The sequence below is a fragment of the Pararge aegeria genome, chromosome 7 (assembly GCF_905163445.1).
Source record: "Pararge aegeria chromosome 7, ilParAegt1.1, whole genome shotgun sequence".
Lineage (NCBI taxonomy): Eukaryota > Metazoa > Arthropoda > Insecta > Lepidoptera > Nymphalidae > Pararge > Pararge aegeria.
In genome coordinates this window covers 5,363,122-5,388,872 of record NC_053186.1, presented here as the reverse complement: position 1 = coordinate 5,388,872, position 25,751 = coordinate 5,363,122, and the positions used below count along the sequence as shown (strand labels likewise).

General features: G+C 36.9%; 2 protein-coding genes across 3 annotated transcripts; one reads left to right on the top strand and one right to left on the bottom strand.

The window, feature by feature from the left end:
- The first annotated feature begins 93 nt into the window (after window positions 1–93).
- Window positions 94–3,927, top strand: LOC120625311 (gastrula zinc finger protein XlCGF57.1-like). 2 transcript variants are annotated; one of them, XM_039892342.1, is made up of 3 exons: window positions 94–213; window positions 986–1,109; window positions 2,169–3,927. In XM_039892342.1, the coding sequence occupies exons 1-3, from the start codon at window positions 208–210 to the stop codon at window positions 3,662–3,664; spliced, it is 1,626 nt and encodes a 541-aa protein (XP_039748276.1). In that variant the 5' UTR covers window positions 94–207; the 3' UTR covers window positions 3,665–3,927. The 2 variants fall into 2 exon arrangements, with proteins under 2 accessions (XP_039748276.1, XP_039748278.1); XM_039892344.1 differs by lacking the exon at window positions 94–213 and adding an exon at window positions 396–452.
- A 1,287-nt stretch (window positions 3,928–5,214) lies between these two features.
- Window positions 5,215–22,382, bottom strand: LOC120625264 (putative ammonium transporter 2). Its single transcript, XM_039892278.1, has 13 exons — window positions 22,235–22,382; window positions 20,423–20,509; window positions 19,543–19,741; window positions 18,499–18,644; window positions 17,458–17,621; window positions 13,379–13,464; window positions 10,812–10,894; window positions 10,372–10,521; window positions 9,462–9,539; window positions 8,737–8,915; window positions 7,542–7,661; window positions 6,224–6,518; window positions 5,215–5,651 (listed from the first exon to the last, which is right to left on the bottom strand). The coding sequence occupies exons 1-13, from the start codon at window positions 22,380–22,382 to the stop codon at window positions 5,539–5,541; spliced, it is 1,848 nt and encodes a 615-aa protein (XP_039748212.1). The 3' UTR covers window positions 5,215–5,538.
- Window positions 22,383–25,751: the final 3,369 nt, after the last annotated feature.

Here is a 25,751-nt window from a genome sequence, read left to right as displayed (position 1 = left end):
TTATAAAAAAAGTGATCTACCGAAAGCTTTACAGAGCGGAACAGCGTATCCAAATATTGACATTAAATTGCAATGTGAAGAAATGCCAGCGACCAATAAAGACCGTTACACTTGTGACACTTGTCAGAATGATTTCCGTAGGGAATGTTCGTTATTGAAACATATAATGTTGACACACACTGAAGAAAAGTTTTTTAGTTGCGAGTTATGCAAGTACAGTACTAAATATAAAAATAATTTTGTGTTACACATGGAAGCGCATCAAAGCGAGAAATATTTTGCTTGTGCGTTATGCGATTTTAAATGTACCGTAAAGAGTAGTATAGTAAGGCATCTGAGGTCTCAAACTTGTATAAAATCTTTAACTTGTAAGTTATGCCAATATAAATGTACCACTAAGAGCAGTTTTATAGAGCACAAGAGAGAACACAGACTCCAGAAACGTTTTGCTTGTAAGTTATGCGATTATAAAGATGCTAATAGTGGTAATTTGAAAAGGCACATGCTAATCCACATTGGTGCGAAACCTTATTCTTGTGATATTTGCCCGTATAAGGCTCGTTTTAAATCTAATTTAGTTGAACACATAAGAACACACACCAGAGAGAAGCCGTTCGCTTGCAAACTGTGCCAGTACAAATGCGTTACTAGAAGTAACTTAGTGGCTCACATGTGTACCCACTCTACGGAGAAACGTTTTGCATGTCATTTATGTGAATATAAAGGTGCTGTAAAGAGTAGTTTACAGAAGCATATGAAGGTCCACATTGGTGGGAAGCCTTATGCTTGTCAGTTTTGCCCGTATAAATCTAATTTTAAATCTAATCTAGTGGAACACATAAGAACGCACACCGGAGAGAAGCCGTATGCATGCACGGTATGCCAACGTGAGTTTAGTACGAAAACTAATGTACTGACGCACATGAAAATTCACTCTGGTGAGAAACGTCATGCTTGTAAGTTATGCCAATATAAATCTTTTCAGAAGGCTAATTTGGATAGGCACATGCTCACGCACACTGGTGAGAAAAAATTTGCTTGTAATTTGTGCCAGGCGAAATTTACTTCTCAAAGTACTTTGACGTCACACATATTAAGAGTTCACACAGGTGAGAAACTGTTTTCGTGTAAATTTTGCCAGTATAAAAGCATTGATTGTTCTCAGTTGGCTGTTCACGTAAGCACTCACACCGGTGAGAAACCGTATGTTTGTAAGGTATGCAATTTCAAATGCACTACCAGTACTTACTTAGGAAAACACATGAAACTACATACTGGCGAGAGACTTTATGCTTGTCAGTTTTGCCAATATAAATCTATTGTTAGGGGTAATTTGATCCAGCACTTGAAGAGAATTCATCCTGATAAATAAAGTTTATGTTCAATCAATAAGTAAAATTAAAATTTAATCAATTCAGTTATTTTATCATCAAATAACTGTTGCCTGCGACTTCGTCCGCGTTTGTTTTTTGTTTTAATGCATACTTTTAAGTGGCGTATTCTTGTGAGAAATCGAGTGTAGTTTTTAAAAATAACTTTTTAATGTCTTAAACTCGCGATAACTTCTACATTAAATGCCCTAATAGAATAAATTAAAAGGTATTAGATGATAAAACTATTGCGATTCTAATTTAACCAACTTTTGTTTATACCGACGCGCTAATAATTTTAGAACATGAAGCTGCTATTGCAACTTATCTATAATAGTTAGATTTATTCCTTTGCGGACTTTTTTGTACGTAATAATGAGTACTTTAATTATGTAAAACATATCTTTTCTGTATCGTAAACGTATTTCACTTCAAATATAAACTACCATTACAAGCAGTTATTAAGTTTGCTTCGGGAAATACTTGGGAAATAATTTGATAGCGGGATTTTCAAATAAAAAAAATAAATAAGAACTACTGGCTAAGTGTATCGTGGGCTTCTTCATAGACCAGGGCGCGTTTGGAACCTTGGTAGCTTTAATTTTGACTTGACAAACTAAGTTATCGCCATCAACTCATTTTACACGTAATGTACGCGTCAAAAGTGCCCTCTATGTGCCTATTTGAATATAGAAATATTTGACTTCAAGCATATCATAATGAAAAATTAGCGATCCACCCAACTAACAAAATTATTACCGGCCATGAAATAGTAACAAGGAGAATATTTCATTTCAGACTACCCTTTGGGACCCGGCCTGAACTCCAGAAGCCAGCAGGTATTTGACGAAATTGATCAAACAAGATCCCTTACCAGTAATAAAAGAAATGGCAAAAAACACATACCCACAAAACGATATTTACAGGGTGATAATATGTCTAATATATCATTAAAAAATTGTTTTGTAAAACTTCAAGATATTTTTAAAGAACTTGAGTCTGACATAGAGACTACCTCGATTCAGAGTTTAAATTGTTGCGAAACAACGAGTTATAATGAAGTTCCTGCAAAAGAATCGGTAATTAAGGATGCGAAAAGTTATGAACGGGAGTTACCAAAAACAGTACAACGTGAAAAACAAGGCTTAAATATTGATATTAAATTGCAACGTGAAGAATTGCCGGCGACCAATAAAGACCGTTATACTTGTGACATTTGTAACAATGATTTCCTGAAGAAAAGTGCCATAGTGAAACATATAATGTCTCACACTGGTGAACAGTTGTTTAGTTGCGAGTTATGCAAGTACAGTACTAAATATAAAAATAATTTAGCGATTCACAGGGAAGCGCATAAAAGCGATAAATTTTTTGCTTGTGCGTTATGCGAATATAAATGTACTAGAAAGAGTAGTTTATTAAAGCATTTGAGGTCTCGAACTTGTACAAAAACTTTAACTTGTAAGTTATGCCAATATAAATGTAGTACTAAGAGGAGTTTTATAAAGCACAAGAGAGAACACAATCTACAGAAGCATTTCGCTTGTAAGTTGTGCGATTATAAAGGTGCTCGCAGTGGTTATTTGCAAAGGCACATGAAAATCCATACTGGTGAGAAACCATTTGCTTGTACATTGTGCAACTACAAATGTGTGACCAGTAGTAATTTAGTGGCTCACATGCGAATCCACTCTGGTATCAAACCGTTTGCATGTAATTTATGTGAATATAAAAGTGCTTTGAAGGCTAGTTTACGCATTCATATGAGGATCCACACTGGTGAGAAGCCTTATGCTTGTCAGTTTTGTCCGTATAAATCTAATTTTAAATCTAATCTAGTGGAACATATAAGAACGCACACCGGAGAGAAGCCGTTTGCATGCACGGTATGCCAAAGTAAATTTAGTACGAGACCTAATTTAATGACCCACATGAAAAGTCACTCCGGTGATAAACCTTATGCTTGTAAATTATGTGAATTCAAATGTGTTCATAAGTGGAATTTAAATAAGCACCTGAGGACCCACACTGGTGAGAAACCATTTGTTTGTAATTTATGCCAGGTGAAATTAACAACGAAAAGTAGTTTACAGCATCACATCAAAATTCACACTGGCGAGAAACCGTTTGCGTGTAAGTTATGCCAATATAAATGTAATCGGAGACACCATTTGACTGATCACATGAGAAGACACACCGGTGAGAAACCTTTCACTTGTAAGCTATGCCATTTCAAATCCGCTACTAGCAGTTACTTAGTAAAACACATGAAAAATCACTTGGGTGAGAAATAGTTTTCTTGTAGTTTTTGTGAATATAAATGTTTTATTCAGAGTACTTAATTTAATGAAGCACGTGAAGAAAATTCATCCTGATAAGTAAAGTTTTGTGTGCGTAATTGTTGTAATCGATACTTGTTATGTATACTTCTGATAAATCAGTAAAAAAATCTGCTTGTGGCCGCTTTGATCAATCAATTAGGATGAGTTAACGCGGTACTAAAATAAATATTGTAAATATAATTTTAAATTTTTTATTAGTGTTTTTACCTACACTTGAAAAAATTATCAATTCTATATTTTTTATATGCTTATTAAATTTATAAAATTGTAAATATAGATAAGAGAAGAAGAAATTATTGTTATTAATTTTTGTATAGTGAAAGATGGTGCTGACGTCATTCTTATAAATAATTAAGACAAGTCATCAATAATAAAGAATTACAAAAAAAGTTTATTTGTTTTTTTTGTGTATTCATTTGTTTGTTACCTATGTTCGGCTCAACGACTTAGCACATATTGAGCTTGCGTCCCATAGGTGGAAATATAGCGGAGTTTTATTTACCTTTTGCCCTACTACGAAACAGAACACGAGTTTTTAAAAAAATGCAGCGTTCAAATTGCATTATTAAAATGCGACGACGTAGCTTTGAAACCACTAAACATATATCTATCTCACACAAGCAGCAAGAACAATACCGTCGCTTGGAATGAACAAAGGCAAACATAACAAAGCATGCAACAAAGTAAAATCCTGTACATGTAATTGCGGAATTTTTTATTCGGTATTGGTCAGATTTTGGATAAGACATTCCCATATAAACACATATACAAAAAAATTTATTGTTTTTGATGTTGGTAAAAAATAGAACTTTATTCTATTATCTTTTTCTTCTCGAGTCGACGGTAACCTGAAACATGGGCAGCCCAAAAAGCTGCAACCGCGATTTCCAAATAGGCCATCCTTCCAGCAAAAATAAATTAGATAATTTTGTAATATAAAATAATATAATTAAATATTAAAAGAAAAGGTATCTGTAATAAGTTAAATAATAAAAAATACTTCATATTGGATTGTTATTATTTACAAAAAATGAAACATAATTTCAAACAACATTTATAACAAGTAGGCTTGGGTACTCTTATAATAACTTACTAATGTACGTTAGGAAGTTATTATAAGAGTACCAGCTAGCTATGCTTTGCGTCTGATTTAGTATAGTAATTTTGCCAGATGCACGCCCGTTATGTTTCGTATTCTTTTCCGTTATAAAACAAAAACAAAGTGACGGCATCTGTCCACTGGTAATAATAGATGTCAGTAGTTATGTGCTAAGTTGATAATCTACTAACTTCCGTTACGATAGTAACATTTTAAAAATAATGTTGTATCCCATCAGAAGGATTACTGTTATCGCTTAAATCAGTATTAATTTAATGTTGACGTTTATTTAAAAATTTTGATCCTTATTTTAGGTATTCATACATATTCACTTCAAGGTATTTCATAAATAACTATTTTTTTAAGATTATGATGGATGTTGTTAAGACCCCAGTAGCTTTAGCATAAGATTTGCTCGCTCGCAATCGAGTAGTCGTTTTCTAATATCGAAATATTTGAATAGTAAAATGGATCTTATTTGCATTGTGTTAAAGCTCAAATTTGCTTACTATGCCTTTTGCTTTCTTTTCCTCTGGCTTTTGACAGGACGTTCATAAAACAAAAATCAGAAATACAGGATTTGCGATTTTAGTTAAGTGACATTAGGTCCATTTTACACTGAAGATACAGAGTTTCATACTCTACTTCTAGCGGTTGCTAGCGAGCAAATCTTCTACCGTGTCTACAGAAAGGGTATGTCATAATACTATGTGCCACATTTTTCTCTCTAATCGATCCACCGCACGGTGGCCGATGCTGATCTGCTTCTCTCAACATCGTCGATGTAATCTTCTTCTGTAAACCTATACCGAAATCTGTCCTCGCTTGCGTTCATTTCGCCTGTTAAAAAAAAATAAGAGTAGCATTAGTCTTAATACAAAATTTACAATCGTTAAACGTTAAAAACTTTTTGGGTATTAATTGCACCAACTTAATAGCAAAATATTAATTCGACTATGAGATGGGGTTAACAAAAAAAAAACCTGTCTGAGTTTGCTGTGGGCTCACCTTAGACCAGGACGCGTTTGGAACCCTCCTAGCTTTATTTTTAAGTTAATCACCTAACATTCGTGGTAACACGTTATATGTACGCTTCGTAAGTGCCTGTGATAAGGTCTACATGAATAAAACAATTTTGAATTTGAATTTGACTTAGCAGGGCATACAGGTACGCTCCTTCAAAGTACCACCCTGCATGTATTGACTTAAGGCGTAGGTATGTGCCTGTAATGAAACCGGCAACCTCGCCCTTCAGATCCGAACACAGAAATGTTGCTAGGCGGTCAAAATAAGCAAGGCAGTAGTACTTACCCGGACAAGCTGTCATAAAAAGCTCTCTTTATCCTAAAGCCTCAAATATATGAATTTGATGTATATTTATTTATTTTTTGTACAGTTATTTATAAACTAACCTAACTCTTCTAACTCGCTCGCTGACAGCTCTTTGAACTTTTTCCCTTTTAACTCCTCTGGTATGACCCTGATTAATATGCCGTTTTGTTTTGTACTATTTTTAAATTGCGACCCGTTGATTTCGTTGGCCATAGAGTCTAGAGCGCGGTGGAGATCGTTCTCGGGGTTGCCAGGTCGTTTGTTTAGAAATCCCTTGTTTTTAAAAGTGCCACGTTCGGTTTCGTCGACGAAGCCGGCATTGGTAAACATTTGAAGTTTGCCGCTAAATTTGTTTTTCCATTTTTTATTTTGTATCTGGAATAAATTTTTTTGGAGTTGAGATTCTATAATTTTATTAGATGAAATAGAGCAGTGAGTTAACGAATTAGTAACATATTAAATCAATGAGATGAGTGGTTAATTTAAAGGCCACGTCAAGTGCACATTTCTCTATATAAATTTAAAAAAAAACCTTAAGATAAGTAGAAAGAGAGCTCAGGTACCATACCTTGTGTATTAACTACATAAAACGCGTGGTACCTCAGCTCAGTAATTTTGTTGAACATCTATTAAGTAGTAAGATAATGTGCGGGCCAAACCAACCAGGTCAGTTACGCCACTGCTTGGGGAGGTTCTCAAAGCTCAGAAAATAGTGTGAAGACGGCGGTGCCGTTTTGTGACGGCAGATCGGAATACAGTTGTCACCACACATTCCCTTATCTCATACGAGAGACAGCTAAAGAGATCTTATTACAAGTTTATACATGCTATATGCGAAAAGACTATTGATATCAATGACAATTAATTCAATGACAATGACATAATAATGATGATTTCTCGGCCTCGCCGTTAGTATAAATTTTAGATATCAGCCCAGCTTTATTTTTTTATTTCAATACAAATTAGCCCTTCAGTTTTGGATAGACTTAACTATTTGGTATTAATTGTAAAGGTAACATCTCTGCTCTGGTGTAGAAGTGAAACCTGCGTAGATACTATATACATTACTACCAAAGACCTATTTGTTGTTAGCCTTTTACTTATACCGGAACAAGTAATAGCGTGATGGCACGTCTTTGTCGTTAACTAGCCTCTGCCAGAGCCCCTCAACAAACCAGAAATTACTTATAACACCACAGCGCTAACGCTGGGAGGTTTTTAAATCACTTCATTAATGGCCAAACAGTCTACTGCTGGACTAAAGGCCTCTCCCAACGGAGATAATCACTCCCGTTCTCCGTTATATTCCCTCAGTCGCCTCGTACGACACCCTCGGGATGAAAAAGTGTGGTGACAACTGTTTTATTATCTGCCGTCACCACATGGCACATCACATACCTCTTGCAATTTATCGACCACTAGACTGTGTCCTGTGTTAACGCCGATGCTGCCTACGCCCTCAACGCTGCTCGACCGGTGGTAGGGGCGCAGTGCCGAGACCGCCCTAGAGATGCCCACCTGTAACTCACCATGTGTTGATATTATCTAATAGTTATGATAGCCTAGTACTCTAAAATTAGCCATCCTTTTTAACCTTCGACGCAAAGACAATGTAGTGACGTTTTGACGTGCCTGTCTGAGGCATCGTATTTCCTGAACGGATGAACTGATTTGATTTTGTTTTTTTTTGTTTGAAAGGTGATTTTTATTTGCTATGTTTGGGAACGCAATTGATTCATTTTTGCTGCTTCTACTGCAGCATCATCAGGATAATACAGGATAATTTAAAAACCACTGCGGAATTTTTTTCGGGGGTTCGGTATCGGTTATAGAACATATTTCCGCAAAATTTTTCATATATTTTCTTTATGTCCGAGAATAAAATAAGGAAATCATGGCTACTCGTTATAGGTATCTACCTAAATAAATAATAGCCCAATACTATCTTAGACTGCAACATCACTTACCACCAGGTGAGATTGCAGTCAAGGGCTAACTTGTAGTTTATTAAAAAAAAACATCGTAATGTGTTGCATGCATAGGTAAGTAATGGGTTTTTCAATTTTAATTGTTTACGTTATTATAATGCTTTATTTTATGGAATTACCGCTGCGACGATAGGACCGAGTGCGAGAACGTTGATCGCAAGTTAAGAGCTGAGAGCTATTTTAGGGTGCCCGTAATAATCCTTTCCGGGGACTAATCTTTTGTAACCGTTAATTTCTGTATCGTTAAGTAAAACATAAAAAAAAAAAAAATATATGTTCATGAATTTGCTTCATGTATGTCATATAAAAATATCCGCACTGAAAAAAAAATTATCCTGTATAAACAGAACAACACTTCGAAGGGCATGCAAGGAGTACTTCCTGCAATGTCCGGCCCTGAGTCCATTACCCTGAGCCGTTAAATCCCATGTGTCTGTAATGGCATCCGCAACCACGCCTTTTAGATTGGAACACAGCATTGTAGCAATGCTGCATTCTGGCAGAAATAAGCATGGCGGTTAGACTTTCCCGGTCGAGCTCTGTCGCAAAAAGCTCTTTTACCATTATATTTATTATTTACCAACATATTTACGGTAGATAGGCACCTGTCCATGTCTGATCCTGTGCTCCGTGAGGTCCGCGCCAAGCAGCTCCTCGTAGGGCTCCATGCGTATCGGCAGCACCAGGTCTATCAGCCACAGCAGCGCCATCGTCACCAGCGCGCCCCAGGTCGCCAGGCACAGCCCGGTCAGCGACTGTACTCCCAGCAGGTACCAGCCGCCACCTGGTAGAACCAACTGACGGGTGAGGAAACTGGTTTCGACTGTCAATGCGGAGAGCGGCGTTGTGGGAACAATTCGATTTGACGACCTTCCTGGCGCATTGGTGAGCGCTGTCTCTTATAAATGGGACGTCCCGGGTTCGATACCCAGCAGGGCCAACTCGGATATTTATAATTTAAAATTATCTCTGGTCTGGTGGGAGGTTTCGGCCGTGGCTAGTTACCACAAAGACGTGCCAACAGGCGACAAGCCATTTTTCGTTTTAATACGATGCCTTGCTGAAAGTATAACTTATTACCACATTGGAGATAAGGTCAAGGTCTGGCAGTTTTTTTTAATTGTGCTACAAGATCACATATAAAAAAAGGCTACATCGTTGGTCTAGTGGTGAGCTTGATCAAAAGGTCCCGTGTTTGATTCCGGAGTTTGAAATGGGCGTTGACCGTTGACCTCCGAGAGCACAAGAGATTTGTTATTTACTAGTTCCAGACACTGATCCAATCAAACTGAAAAAAAATCAAATTCTTTAAATTTCGATTTTCACTTACCTTTGAAAAGTCCAGATCTTCCGTTGGTAGTGTCCATCGGTATCGGATTGTCTGCAAAGAGTCCCACTGCGATCACACCTGTACATAAAAATATATCTAATACCCCACCTTCTACATTACGTCTGCCTTGTTAAGAAAAAAATGCATGCGCCCGTCAGTGGTATCATACAGCGCTGGTTTTCAGTTTGTACCTTGTACTAGGTGACACCACGGAAATGCGTAGCTATCCACTGACCTTTAATAATTTTATATACTAATAGACTAAGCAAAAGTTTATATAAGTAAAAAAATAAAACAAATAAAAAAAAAAATACTGCGTTAAAATGAATACTACTACAACTAACTAAATAAACCCACAAGTAAAATGATGATAACATAAAACTAACATATAATTATATAAACTAAAATATAAAAAAGTACATATGTATATGTAGCGGCTATCTAGCGGACGTAACGTACGGCCCGCTAGCGGTTCTGCCCCCGCTTAAACCCCCCGCTTTGATATATTCATTTTAATGGGTGGATACAGTAAGTTATGCTCAGGTGACAAACATAATATACCATCGTGGACTCTATTATCCATCTTTTTAAGATATACAATTCCGTAGTCCAATCAATATATAGATATATTGCAAACGATGGTTGCAAAATATCTATGAAGTCAATGAACAACGGAATAAGCGCATAAAAATATATCTTCTGCTATCTTATTCAATTATCTACTTCGCTTTTCTCTACTAAAATATACATGTAAGTATACATTACATATAAACCTTGCTCTTTAATAACTCTGTTTCTGCTGAAAACTGCATTAAAATCCGTTGCGAAGTTTAAAAAAAAGACTCAATCTTTGTTATATACTATTTAAAGACAGAAGGATATATATTATTAAACAATATTTTATTGGTACCCCATAGTCCACAAGCACCGTGCACCGCTGAAGCGCCGACGGGGTCGTCGACCTTCATTTTGTCAAACATGGGCGCAGCGATCGACGCTATGGCGGCACCGATCATACCGATCACCAAGGACTCCCACGCGCGGAACAGGAAACAGCCAGCTGGAAAATGGTATCTGTATTACAAGATTACTCGCGGCTCTTAGCTCGTTAGGAGTATCTGTAGAAGAACTAGAGTAACCGACATAGCTCCACGAGTCGCGAAGTTGTAGTGGCAATGGGCGGGGCACATAGCCCGGAGAAGCAATGGACGTTGGGGTTCTAAGTGCTGGAATGGCGAATGGCGAATGGAAAAACGTAAATAGTGGCGTGGCGACATACACCGGTTAATTTAATTGTTTTAGAATTTGTAAGACTTTTGTACCTTCGTCCATTAATTACCCAGTACCCACCTGTAATGGAAACGAGAGATCCGAGAACGCTGTTTATAAGCTCCATCACATCTGCGCGTCCTTTGTTCTTGATTAAACTGAATCTGTAAAAAAAATCAACATAATTATGCTAATCTCTAAACAAACGAATCAGCACTCTATTCATTGCGTGCTTACGAATATTATTACACTAGCTGACCCGCGAAACTTCGTCTGCATCAAGTTGGTTATTGTCGGTTTAAATATGTAAACACAGACAGACAGACAGACAGACGATTCTGTCGAATCGCTTTGAAAATTATTTGTCCTAAAAATATATATATAATGAGTATATCATGACAAACATAGTTATTGTGGGATATCCATAAGAGATATGCATATACCGGAGTTTTCTGTAGACCTTTTCAATGTATACAATACTTCTTTTTTTTTTTTTTCTCTTCCGGCTTTACAGAGATTAGCCAATGTCAGGTTATACAATACTTAGTACATTATTTTGATAAATCTCGTAGGGTTCAGCCTTGCGTTTTTAATTATTTACGACATCACATTAGAAACCTCAAAAATAGCAGTATTTCTCCACTATTTAATGGTTGTTATTATACATATAAACCATCCTCCTCAAACCCTCTATCTATTAAAAAAACCGCATCAAAATCCGTTGCTTACTTTTAAAGATTTAAGCATACATAGGGATATAGAGACAGAGAAAGCGACTTTGTTTTATACTATGTAGTGATGAGGTTTCACCCATACGAAAAAGAGAGAGCGAGAGAAAGAGAGAGTGAGAGAAAGAGGAAGAGAGAGAGATAGAACAGGGAAGAGTATAAAAAGGATAGTAGGTATTAGTGTTGCCCAAATTCAGTCTTGGTCTTGCAGTCTTGGTCTTGTTCTTGCGTTTTTGCAAGACCAAGACCAAGAACAAGACCGCGTATTTTTAGCAAGACCAAGACCAAGACTGACCGTGCAAGACTTGAGCAAGAACAAGACATAGCCTGCAAGACTCTTGCGTCTTGCAGCTAGGACTTAGCGCTATTTCACGGAGTAGTTAGGTGTAACAGTTCGGTGTATAGGTAGGTAGGTACGCTTAGGAATTCTATGAGACGCAAAAAACTATATCAAAGAATATGAAAAACTGGACCTATGCGCATTACGACTAATACCATAAACATAGCGAATAAAAAAATATCTATTAAAATCAAACTGAGTGCATGCATAGTTATGTTTTAACCATCGGCACTTTGATAATGCGGCATCAAAGGTTTTGTACTTACTTCTCAAAGAAATTTGCCGCTTTTCGGAAGTACATGGTTATGATACACGCGCCGGCGGCTTCTTTTGAAATCTAAAACAATCGTTGCCGCCGCGCCGAAATCATAACATTTGACACTATTCATGCAAAATAATTTCGAATTTTAAGAGTACCTACAGGTGTTCCAAAGAATAAATAAGTTTCAGAGTGCTTAGAATGAAAATGAATACATTATACTGATCACGCAAGTAGTATTATGATTAGGATAAAATGGTGAGGATAGGTAGTAGATGTCATAATAATTCATTCTAGTAAGTAATTATAATATTGATTACTTATATGGTTTTAAACTAATTACTTAGGTACTATTATTGTACATTTAGTCATTATATTTCTTAAGTTTTTACAAGAAAAAATAGCAAAAAAGTGTTCGAATATCTCTGAGAGAGATGATGAGAGTAAGTATTTACTAGCTGTGCCCGCGACTTCGTCCACGAGGAATAGTAACTTTGGAGGTATAGTGACGTTCAGGATTTATTTATTTATTTTAAAACTTCTGTCATCAAACATACAAACGAACTCTTCAGCTTTATAATATTAGTATAGATGCACGCCAAAACATTCACTTATATGTAAAGAATAGTGATTGGCACTAATTCTTTACATATATTTTATTCACGGGTCGCGTCTGTACAAGTAGGTAATATTTAGTAGTAGGTATGTTTATTAAGAAACAGTTACTTCCATGGAAAACGACATATAGGTCAGTTGATTTTTCGAATTTCTTATCAAATCTTCTTCTTCTTATTAATCTGCTTGATCTTTACTATGGCTATGTTAATTCAAGCTCACAATGTTCCAATTCTAATACGTTTTTCTAAGATTTAAAGTAAACTTTAATAAATAGTAATAGACTAATAGGTAATTGCAAGACTTGCAAGACTCTTGCTGCAAGACCAAGACCAAGACCAAGACTGGGAGCGCAAGACCAAGACCAAGACTGGCTAAGTCTCGTCTTGTTCTTGCATTTGGGCAACACTAGTAGGTATGAGAGTAGGAAAAACAACAGACCAACCTACTGCAGAATTAAATATTTTCCATGTAGGCAACATCGTCCCGGAATGCTAAATCACTTTGCTCGTCGGCTCGCCTTTGTCGGTGTGACGGTAAATAGGCCCAGCCGCAGCCTCCTACCAGATTAGCACCTTGGCACCAGGGAAGGGCTGGATTCAGCTCACCAGCAATACGGCTTGCTATTGAAGAGGCCTTATTCCAGCAGTGGTCAGAAATGGGCTGATGATGATGATGATCAAGCTATTGAGGCTTAAACACTTACAGGAGCCCGAAGCAGCCACCGCCAAACGAACCCATCATAGTCATCACAGCCGCGCGCGCTGCATACTGCCATTTTGCACCGCTTACCTACAGACAAAATTTCATAGTACCTAGGTAATGATATAAAAGAAGAAAAATAGAAAGAAAGATAAAATATATTTTACATTGCGCCACACATTACATCCATCCTAATCCTAAGGTTGGATAGGTCTGGATGGAAAAAATAGTCTCGGCCCTACGTACCACCTGGTGTTGAAAGACTCAAATAAGAGAAGAACAAGAAGAATCCAAAGGTTGCCTGGAAGAGATCGCTACTAAGCGATAATCCCGCCGTTTTTAACCTACATTTTAAGCTTCCTCTTGTGGAGTCCATTGCTTTTTTCTTCTTGTGGCGTACAAATAATGTGTTTAAACAAGTAAATAAATAAAATTACAATAATTTTTACATTGCCCCACACATTAGGTACAGTAATAACGACACCATGTATGGTATGTGTGGCTGAACCTAGAAAAACGTGCCAGCTCAGCATTAGGCTGCATGCGCCAGTGGGATCATACAGCTGATTTTCAGTTGGCATCTTGTGACACCAAGGAAATACGAAGCCATCCACTGACCGCATTTTAGATATAGAGTTACTATGTATATATCGTATTCCTTTTTATATAGAAGCAAGGAAAGTACCAGTAGTTTTTTACATTTTACTTGGCAACGATTTAAAAATGTTGTAGAAAATATTTATTTCTTCCTTTTAGTTGTATTACAAAGTCGGTTTTTTTACGCTTTTTAATGGATAGATTTGCAATCACATCTAAGTAGGTACTAATAGCGAAATGTCAACTGCGCATAACCTTTTACAAAATATTACTTTTCCCGAAGCCTTTAATGCTTGAGGAGTTCTCCCGACACTGCACAATCAGCTCCTTTTATAATTTTTTTAATCGGTTATAAGTGACAGAGTTCTGAGCTGACAAACATTAAAAAAAAAATACAACCAAATTGACAACCTCCTTTTTGTAAGTCGGTTAAAAAGCGTGCGTGTCTTTGTGCACCTATGTTCGGCTCAACCACTGCAACAATGTTAATCAAGATTGGCACGTCTTTTTTATACTATTAACGGATCAAGCACATGACCCACCTGATAGTAAGTGGAAAACCATCGCATATAAACAGAGCAACACTTCAGCAGAACATGCCAGAAATACATCTTGCAAGGTGCCGCCCGGTGCAAAACAACCGGAGGCGTATATGTATAGTCGCATGTGCCTGTAATTACACAATGTGGCAACCTGGTTGACGGCTGACTGGGGCAAACTTGCACGAGCTTGCAGCGGTCTCCACATTACAGAACTAGATGGCACCAAAAAAATCCTGCATCACGCTAGCGAAGTGTTCACCAAGATTGCCTATATATACAACTTCCAAAAAATTAATGATCGGATCTCGATCCCCGAGCACGATAACCCGCTCGGAGGAAGATCTTCCTATTGTTACGGTCGAGCGTATCACAATAGCTCCCGTACAAGCTTTCTATTATGCCCACATCCTGTTGCAAACGAGGCATAGCGATCGATCGCTGCGACAAATTGAACGCGTGTGGAAGGCAATTTCGAAGAGCGTGCTAGATTCTAGAACTCGCGTAAGTCTTGCAACGGTTTTGCTATACATATCGTCCGTTATCATATTCAATATTTTACTGGTTCAACCTACATGCAAAAGTTACTCGCAAGCGACTTGCACATGCCTATTATAGTCTAGTTGACAAGTTGAAAATGGTACAAAATAGAGACACTGCTCTTAAAATTATGTGCGATGTGTCATTCGATCCAGAATCAGCACATAGATAATTGCAAAAGTTATAAACAATTAAAGATGAACAAAAAAAATTTAATTTAACGCTGAAAATAGGTGCGCGTGCTAATACACGCACAGGCACATTTTTCTAGGCGTCATTCCGGATCCAATGAGCTATCACACATCATTTTAAGAGCAGTATCTCTATTTTGTTCCATTTTTAACTTGGCGACTAGACTATTATTTGCACAAGCTAGCTGGATGGAGCATTTTACTTGCACAAGCTTTCTGTGATACCATCCCGACCGATTGCACGTGAGTGGACGTAAGCGACGGATCGCTGCAATCGACGTGTAGCCGATCGCTGTAACGGATTGCCAGTGTATATAACAGTAATACCTTATAAAAGTGAGGAATTAGAGAGGAACTAATCCCAATAGCATAGTCATAAAGTTGGATGGTAGGTATTTTGGTCTTTTACCAGATTAAAAAAAAACCTAGGACTTTAACCATATTAAGTACGAAGAAGACCTAACTAGATCAATTACGGAACAATTAGATAAACTCGCGTGCTGGCAAATTGCAGCCATTTTATTCCCTATTCGTACATTTTTAAAATGGCGACGTTTACGAACAATCACTATTCAGGTTCACGTAAACAGCACGATTTAAAACTAATTTAGGAATTACTTATGCACCTATTCAGTGTTTTTTTCTGGGTAAGTGTACCTAAGTACTCAGGTTTTTTTTATTTTTTCAATAAAGAGATAAAGGTTGAAAATAATAATCTGGATTTATCATCATCATATTGACATGGTCTGGTGGAAGGCTTCGGCGTGGACACCACCCTTCCGAGAAAGACATACTACTACTACTTTCCGAGAAAGACTAGCGGTCCAGTACTATCTCGCGTAGAAACGGCTTAGGAGTACTCATACTTCTAAACGATTTCTTCGCGGTTTCTTGCTGGCATACCCTAACCACCACCTTAGACTTTATCATCACTAACCACTAGGTTTAAGATCAAGGGCTAACTTGTGGTAAAATTAATAAATCAAAGCGGCCATTACAAAGTGCCAGGCGGTAGATTTTCTACTTACGTTTAGTGAATTAATGATTATTTATAGAGCGCCATCTAGTTTTTTTTTATTGATCAACTTAGAGTAAAAACAATGTACGACAAGTAGGTGAGACATAAGTATTTTATTTTTTAAATTTTTTTATTTAAGTTGTAACCACAATCTTACTTATTTGATGTTATTAGTGTTTTTAATTTACTATTTCAAACAAATTAACTGGAAGCTTATTGGTAAGTGATAGGAGCGTAAAATTCCCAGGTACGCTGGCCATATGCATTATTAAGGTAGAAGAAGAAGAAATACTTTATTGCACACACACATCAAAATATACATAAAATATAAGCAAAAGAAAAAGAATTGTAGGCATGCAAATGCGGCCTTTGCTGAGGCAGCAACCTCTGGCAGAAGGAAAAGCTGCAAGAGAGCGGGATAGTGCAATTATATATACATTTATATTCGAAAATAAATAGACATACATAAACATAGATATAAATACATATATTAATATATATATATAAATACATATATATATATAAATACAAAACATATATAAATATATATATATATATATATATATATATATAAATATATATATATATATAATTATATAAAGAAAAAAGAAAAATACAAATAATACACATTAATTAAGATATTTGTTCAAATTACTTCACTCAAAGACATATAGTAGTCTTTAAGACGACACTTAAATATGGGAAGGGATTTACTTTTACGGATGATGTTTACAAAGCACAACAGCCTTAAAAGTGTAAGGTAGTTACTAGTTTCTAAGTTGGTAAGTATTCAAGATGTCTTAGGGTCTCTTATCTATTATGTACTCTTAATGAGTTAATATGCGGCCATTACTCACAAGTTACTGCCGTTTAATTTTTTTAAGTACTGGTTTACAAAAACGGGGTACTTTCACAAGATGGCGGTCTTTCGATACCATATAAATCGTAATTAACTTTGACGCGATCGAATAAGTAAACGTAGGAAGAATATCTCACAATTTGCACTCTCGACAGATTCTTCTCCTAATGCTACCTAATGCCAAATAAAAACATTAATTTCTCCATTTTAAAATTTATATATTGGTAGCCTACGCGGTGATTATTGGCGAACGCTTCAGTTAGGAGAGGCCTTCCAGCAGTGGACTGTAAAAGGTTTTTGATGAATAGAAAACAGAGCGCAGATTAACTGGGTACTCACGCCGTAAGTGCTACCGGAGTTGAAAGCCAGCCAGCCCCACCACAGCACAAAGGTGCCCATCACCGCATTGACTGGGTTGCCCAGCGGGAGTGGCGCCGGACCCCTGGCATAGCGCCCGAGACGCGGGCCCAGCATCAGAGCGGATGCGAAAGCTGAAGCCCCACCTAGAAACAAATATACTAAGGTACTTAAATAAGGTTGGAAGAATTGAAACTGTGTAGTTTTCCATAGCGATCAAATGATATGTTATTCTAGACCAGTGCTTTTCAACCTTTTTCATGAATAGGCCTTTTTTTAGTATGAAGAAATATTTCACGACCCCCATTTAACCCTTACATTTTTTTCACACATTTTTGTGTCAAATATTCAATCCAACATATTTATTCATGTTCATAATTAGGGTAGTTTCATAGGGTTCGGATGAATACATATGTAATTAAGTACCTACGTCAAAACATTTTTGTATATCAAATGCGTGGACACCAACGCGCCGTGTCGTGTTTTTTTTTCTGCAGTAGCTTTCCCAACCTTTTACAACTCCCTTGTAGAAGGATTGTGACCCCCCTAAAGAGCCCCCCTGGGGGTCGCGACCTAAACGTTGAAAAACAATGTTATAGACCATATTTCTGATTTATTTTTTATCCACTTAACATGATATAGATACATTTTCTTGATAGAAAAAATGCGAAAGAAAATTTTAAGATAGTTTTGCTTAGTAAACGGACATAGTTTTGTCAATAGCGCCCAATTTTTTCAAGAAGCAGCTACATAACTCTTCAATACCCCGTACATGATTGTCTGTGTAATTAAGACTAAGGATGGTCATTTTTGTCGGTTATTGTACCGAATTGTACCAGGTAGACATAAACATAGAAGAGAGAACTTACCGAGCAAATGTAACGGACCAGACCCAGCTGTGCTTTCTTTCATATACAACCAATCCTACAGTTCCCCGTACTTGACAGTGGTGTGGAAAGGAAAATGCTTATCGTGATCGGCTATTGTACCAGGCAGTTATAAACATAGAAGAGAAGCACATACCGACCAAATGTACCGGTCCAGACCCGGCGATGTCGACAGCACCTAACTTGTTCAGGAAGCCGTGATTTCCCCACACCCAACCTGCTGGTACGCAGTAAACTATTGTGTTCAGGAAGGAGAAAAGGCAGTAGGCTTTGAAATTACACCTGTGGAAGATGAGTTACTTATTTATAAAAATCTTGACAACACCAACACCTGTGGGTTTATAGCGAAATTGGTATCTAAATATCACTTCCAAAATCATCATCGTCGTGATTATCAACCCATTACTGGCTCGTTACCGGGCACGGGTTCAAACAAAGCGTACATGCCGTGGTGTTTTTAGTTTGGGTATACCCACCTCCTTTAGAGGGGCCAGTCCAACATAAACTCCGTCTTGCCCAAGAGTAGGAGGAAGCCTTAAAGTTTTTCCACCACGCCAAAAAAAGGACACAGTTTTCTTCTCAGAATGTGCGGGGTAGTTGTCCACTAAGCTGGCTCAATGCGGACTGGTAGACTTCCTCGCCCTCGAGAACATTGTATATAAAATATATAAAATTAAATATACTACGACTTACACACAGTGGCGTGCATAGAGGGTATGCACAGGTTATGCAGATGATATAAAACAAAGAAAATCTCTAGTACTAGTTATAAAAATCTCAATGATAGGCAATGTAAGAGTTATAAAAAGCCTATTCTTAAGTATTTTTGACTCGTACTGGAGATTGTTTTCATTTTATATCATATGCATACCCTGTGCATACCCTCTATGCACGCCACTGCTTACACACCTCGCCATCTAGCCTACACATGCAAGAGCGTTTATGCGTGGAGAGGTTATATTTATAACAAGATCACACTTTAATGTTACCCCATATATCAAAAATGTTTTTTTCCGGGATAAAGAATACATTCATTACATCTGTATCATCTGTAACTTCTGCATGCACCGCCATGAGAAGCATGCTACCTCTGGCCATATCCCTTTTGGCCTTAGAGTAAATGCCCATGCTTACTATTTGAACTAGTTACTGAACTCAGCTGTTGCTCTTATCTAATTACCTCTCAGCCATAGCGCCGCTTACAATAGTGGTGGCGGTGGTGGCGAAGGACAACTGGAAGAGAAAGGAGGCGAACACCGGCCCCATCAGCGCGTCGCCCACCGGTGGGTCCACCAAGAAGTTGCCCACGCCTATAAACGGGTTCGAGAGGGGACCCTCACCGAAGGACATGCCGTAGCCGAATATCCAGTATGTCAGACCTGATGGTAAAAGGTATTTTATTATGCGTCTATTAGCTAAGTTATCCATATAAACTACTAGCTTCTGTGTGGACTTCCGAATTGGGTCTAAAGCTTCGCTCGTTAACAATTTTTAATCCCACCACGGGAACTATAAGAGAGATCGGTATAGAAAGTACATACCCTTTTCCATAGCATACCAAATTTCAAAGTGGTCTGCCCGCGCATTAGCCCGTAAACAAATTTCAGATAAAAAGTAGCCTATGTTCTTTTCCATGTCACAGGCTACATGCATTTCAAATGTCATCCAAATCCGTTTAGCCGTTTCTGCGTGATTGAGTAACAAACATCCACACTTTCACATTTATAATATTAGTAGGATATCTGTCATTTCACACAAATACCCGGACTCATTTCCCGCCCTCGCTATTACAGAGTAAATATATGTATGTAGTATGTATTGTATAGTTGTAAGGACTTCAGCTTCACTTTCGGGGGCCGTGGTCAAATCCCAGCACCTCTAACTTTTCTAAGTTATGTGCCAACAGTTCTTGAGGAAACCTGCATGCCTGAATGTTCTCCTAATGTTCACAAAGGCGTGTGGAGTCCACCAATCCGCACTGGGCCAATGTGGTGGACTACGGCCTAAATTCTTATTGTGGTAGGACACCAGAATGTAGTGGGCTGATAATTGAAGCTTACCTCCAAGAGAGATGTCAGCTAAATTCTTCATCATTATGTTGGCTTCATTCTTAATAGACACACAGCCAGACTCCAGCATGCCGAAACCTAAAAAATAACATTTTAATTAATGCAAAACTATCCAGTCTTTGATATCGTAATATCGCATAGTCAGTACATATTTGAAAATTTTATTTATGTCCATAAAAATATAACAAAATTTAAAAAAAATGGTTTGTAACAATATTAATATTAGGAGCAAAATTAAACTCGTTGTGCAGTTTACTAGGCTTCACAAAATTGCTAATTCATTCAAGGGCAATTGTATATTATTTTATAACAAATTACCAAATGAAATCTTTGAGATGTCTCTCAATAAGTTCAAAGTTTATATAAAACGTAAGCTTACAGAAAAATCCTATTATAATATTAAGGATTACTTGAACGATAACAAAAGGTTGGGTGTGAATTGCTCTAGCTTCATAGCTTAATATAAATAAACTGGGAGATGGTGATAACAAAAAAAAATTACCTGGCTAAGTTTGTTGTGGGCTCTTCTTAGACCAGGGCGCGTTTGGAACCCTCGTAGCTTTAGGTTTAAGTTGGCGTACGAAGTTATCACCATCCCCTTACAATTATGTAAATAAATATGTACGAATGCTTCATAAGTGCCTGTGATAGGCTTACATGAATAAAGAAATTTTGAAATTTGAATTTGTAACTTTTGTTCATTAATGAACTACTTAATTGTATAATGACATGAAGATGAATCGATCGATCGCTATATGGGCCGCCGCTTATTGTGATTTTTGGTGGCGACTTATTGTCACTTACCAGCAGGTGACAATGCAGTCAAGGGCTTACTTGTAGTGGAAAAAATAAATATAAAGGAAACAGGATAAATATACTCAACTTATTATACTTATTGCATTTTCAAGGTAGGTACACTACAATGTACTTAATGGTGACGGATTAAGAAAGGATCTTTCCTTAAAATTATTTTGTTTATGCAATAATATTTTATATGGCCTTCATGCGGCCTTCATCTTTTATATGTAAGTATGCTAATAACAAAACTGAAGAGTTTTTTTTTGCTTCTACCCGTCGGACGTTATTAATCTTTCAGTCTTGATAGCCCAATCCTTGAGGAAAGCTATACTATACGACTTTTTGTAATTTCACTTCTAAGGGGGTTAATTAGTTTTTATGAAAGTCCGTCATAGCGATGAAATTTGGTATCATCATCATCATATCGACCAATTACCGGCCCAATACAGGGCACGGGTCTTCTCCCACAATGGGGGTTAAGGCTGTAGACCGCCACGCTGGCCTAGTACTCTATTGCTGAACTCCACACGCCTATGAGAGCATTATGACGCACTCTCCGGCATGCAGGTTTTCTCACGATGTTTTCCTTCACCGTTGAAGCAAGTGATATTTTAATTGCTTAAAACGCACATAGAAAAGTTAGAGGTGGACCCCCAAAAGTGAAGTGGATGTCCTACCCACTGGGTTATCACCGCTTCAATTTGTAGGTAGGTATATGAATTATGAATTGACAATTAAAATGGTAAAATATTTTTTTCAGGCTTTATTTCATTTCATCCCGAAAGGGGTTAAAAAGGGGTTAATTGTATGTTAGAAGTCTATAACCAGACGGTGTTATTCCGTCCGTCCGTCCGATTTAAAAAGTATTGAGTAAAGCCGGCGGCCGCTTTCGAAGCGAAAGCCAAAAACTTTTTTAAGTAGGTATTTGACCGAAGAAGATTTCTTATATATTAAAACAGTAAGTCAAGAAAACCGTTAGTAAGTAGGCTTAGTAAGGAAGCTTACCTGTTTGCATTGTGAATATTATGAAAGCGGAAGTCAAAATCCAGTTTGTGTCCTCTAAATCTATCTCGAAGTTCTCTTGCAAATTAACTGTGGTGTTGGTCAGGTTGGGAGATCTGAGGCCCACATGGTACGACCAGTTTCCGTCCATGATTGGTTTTTAATTTTTTTTAAGGATATGGATTATCTAAATTATATATAAATAAAATTATACAAAAGTTAAACTAATCAATGAACCTAATTTAACTTTTTGTTTGTTTGATTGTTCTTCTTTCACGCTACATGGAGCAAATGATAAACGAATATGTCTCTAACGTATAGCCCCACACCACCTTTTTGTCGAAAAAACAAACTTAAAAAATAACCGTAAGTATTTTTTTATTATTTAGATCTTGAACGTAATAATATAATTTTTATAAGGTGTTTTTCCCAATTATTTAATTTAAGTTTATTAAGTGCAACTCACTAAACAATATTTCTTTAAAAATAGCCACATTTTTAGCACGAGAGCGCGTCCGTACGTTCTCAAATACTGATTGAAATTAAACCAGTGGATTGCATTGGCTTTCTTTGTAAACTTGGTTCAAGATCAAGTAGATATTTATTAGGGCGAGAACACACTAAAAATACTTTTCATGTTTTGCGTCGTACAAGCTTTCTTTGAGATGGTAACGGGCGGGCGTTTAGCGGTATATACCCATAATTATAATCGACTTCTACGCGATATCGTACCGGAACGCTGAATCGCTTGATGGAGTGTGTTTTTCGGTAGGGTGGCCGGGTCACCAGCCTCGGTCAAAGCTTCAGACAAGACTAGACAAAATTTAGACATTATAATAAATTCCCAGGACCTCCCATTTAAAACCACAGCGCACACCACTCACGGATGACTCCCGCGGCATAACCTAGGTACTTCAAAATAAATGAAATTGAAATTTTGAACTTTGAATTGCTTACTTTTCGATACAAGTGCGAAGTCGTAGGCAACCACAATCATTTGGTGGGTATTATTGTAGGTAATTTTGTATCGCGTTAATTTTCACACATTTTCACGCGAGGTCGCGATATTGACCTACATTTTTGACAAATATTGTATTTTACAATATGCTTGTATACTTTTATCTGCTTAAAATTTTTATTAGAATTGTTAAAGCCATTGCCATATTCATTAATTGCTCGAATTTTAAATCATTATTTTAACAGATTACGTTAGTGAAGTAGGTAGTGTATCTACTTAGGTATAAATTAATACATCGTATACCCATACCGATTACACAGTAAATATAAGTATTAAAGCCTTAGCAATATTAACTGTGCCTCTAGTAACTTATGTTTACTATGAATTAGCGGTTTGTCCGCGTATGAGTGCACCTTAAAAGATAGTCATGTTGTCGCGGGCGTAATTCAGGTAGTAATAATTGAGCTGGAGCCTGGAGGTACGATTTTCAAAAATAATTCAATTGTGGACTAAGTCGAGGGCAATAGCTAGTTAATAAATAATTATGAGGTTTAATTCCACGGTTATGTAATAATTCGTAAGATTTAAAGAAGACGTAAATTTCTATTTACAAACCCATGCCTAATCTAATACTAATCTATACTTTTCTGTACATTTCAACAGATTATAATGAAACCCAAAGCCGAAAAGTAGTTTAAAAAAAATCTAAATGTTGCCAGGATTATAATGTAATATCAAATAATATCCAACGCCATCTAGTGCCTAAATAAAATACGAAAGGTAATGTAAGAAATTAGTTCGGCTACTTCACAATAGACTGCGCTTTCAAAATTTACCGTATTTTAGTAATACTAGTCAATAAAAGATGTCACTAGCAATAATGTCGATTGAAATTTTGCAATACTTTTTTTTTATACATAAATAAATAAATATACTACGACAATACAAACATCGCCATCTAGTCCCAAAGTAAGCGTAGCTTGTGTTATGGTTACTAAAATAACTGATTAATAATTTTTATGAATAACATACCTAAATACTTATAATATACCGGTACCGATCGAACCAGCCAAGCGGCGCGTGTTTAGAAAAAAAATTGTTAACGTTGTATATAAAGATAATCTGTATTATAATATAATATAAATATAATAAATTACAGATTATCTTTATATACAAAAAACAATTTATTTAGTATCAGCATTGAATGACGCGCTAAGTTGGCGCAGGACGGTACATGTGATTAGGATACCCGTCCGCCAAATGACCACACCTTACTTTCATTTTTGAATAATGAAATGCAAATAATCAGATTTTTTTATGTATAACATTTTCATAAAACTTATTATTGTACCAGGTAACTATGTAGATCCAGGTGCCAGGAATGCTTGCTGCATTTCCACGCTGAACAGCTAGGCTGATCCTTTGCGCAAAAATTAAGCCAGCTCTTTTGTCACTACATGAGGCAATAAACCGTGGTGTCTCGTAAGACACGTTTCCACAGGATTGGGAAAAGGTACAAGTATTTATCTCTCTATAGGAGAGGCATACTTACTAACGCCTGTCGCCGTTTTCAGCCATCTCAGCTGTGATTCACTCCCTGATATGAGATGAGGCCAATGTTCCAACGCATGTCGAATCCTAAAAGATCGCCCGGTCCCGTTCTTAGAGAACCAGTGCCTATCCATCAGGTTTCTTAAGAAATTAATCTAGTTAACATATGAATATATGGTAGATTTTTTTTTTTATTTTTGTTTGTTTATCTAAAGGTAGGTTATCTACAAACTACGTCTTGAATTTTTTTTTCCAGAATCTCATTCTTATCTACCAACGTTAGTTAACGTTACTTGAGGTCGTTGATGAAGCCATAATTTATATTATTATTTAGTGACTGTTTTTTTTATTATAAGTGTGTCAAACTGCACTAGGCACTGACCTTTATTATTAGCAAAGGGCAATTTAAATATTTACTTATATTCCGAGCTATAGCTATACAAAATACAGCTAATTTAGTTCTGAATAGAATTGCTGAATGAAATTACTTTAAACTTAATAACAACGACTTCAACAGATGATTATGTACCTACTTAGTTCTTCACAGAGAAAACAAGATACGTTACTCTTAACAGGATTTCTAACCAAATCGCTCACTTTCCAAGTTTCAGTTATATTTTCTCGAAAAATAAGTGGCATGAGTATTGTTATTTGGTAAAATTTGGGACGACATAAAAAGTACTGTAGCTATATATATATATTCCTACACATTACTCAGTATTTTGGTTGTTTATAGTAGATTGTTAATTAAACGTGACGGAACACACTTAGTTCTCATACGAGATTTTTGTACGTACGAGCGTAGCTAGCCGATCTGAAGGGCCTGGTTGCCGGTGTAATTACAGACATCTACGCCTCAGATTGATGGACGCATTCGGCACTTTGCAGGACGGGCTCCTCGCATATGCTGCGAAGTCAGTTGCTCTGTTTGTGAGCGATGGGTTTCCAGTTACCATGAGGTGTGCCTTGGCCCGCATTTCAAGCGCCAAATGTGACATAAGTGTTGATGAA

Bases quoted from the DNA above. Each gene is read 5' to 3' on its own strand.
- LOC120625311 (XM_039892342.1), top strand. The intron at 1,110-2,168 runs GTGAGAAACTGT...ATTTCATTTCAG, and splicing joins CATATTAAGAGTTCACACAG to ACTACCCTTTGGGACCCGGC.
- LOC120625264 (XM_039892278.1), bottom strand. From the start codon at position 22,382: ATGGACGGAAACTGGTCGTACCATGTGGGCCTCAGATCTCCCAACCTG. The intron at 18,645-19,542 runs GTAATTAGATAA...CATCTTCCACAG, and splicing joins AGCGGCGCTATGGCTGAGAG to GTGTAATTTCAAAGCCTACT. The intron at 6,519-7,541 runs GTATGTGATGTG...AATTTATTCCAG, and splicing joins TGGTCGATAAATTGCAAGAG to ATACAAAATAAAAAATGGAA.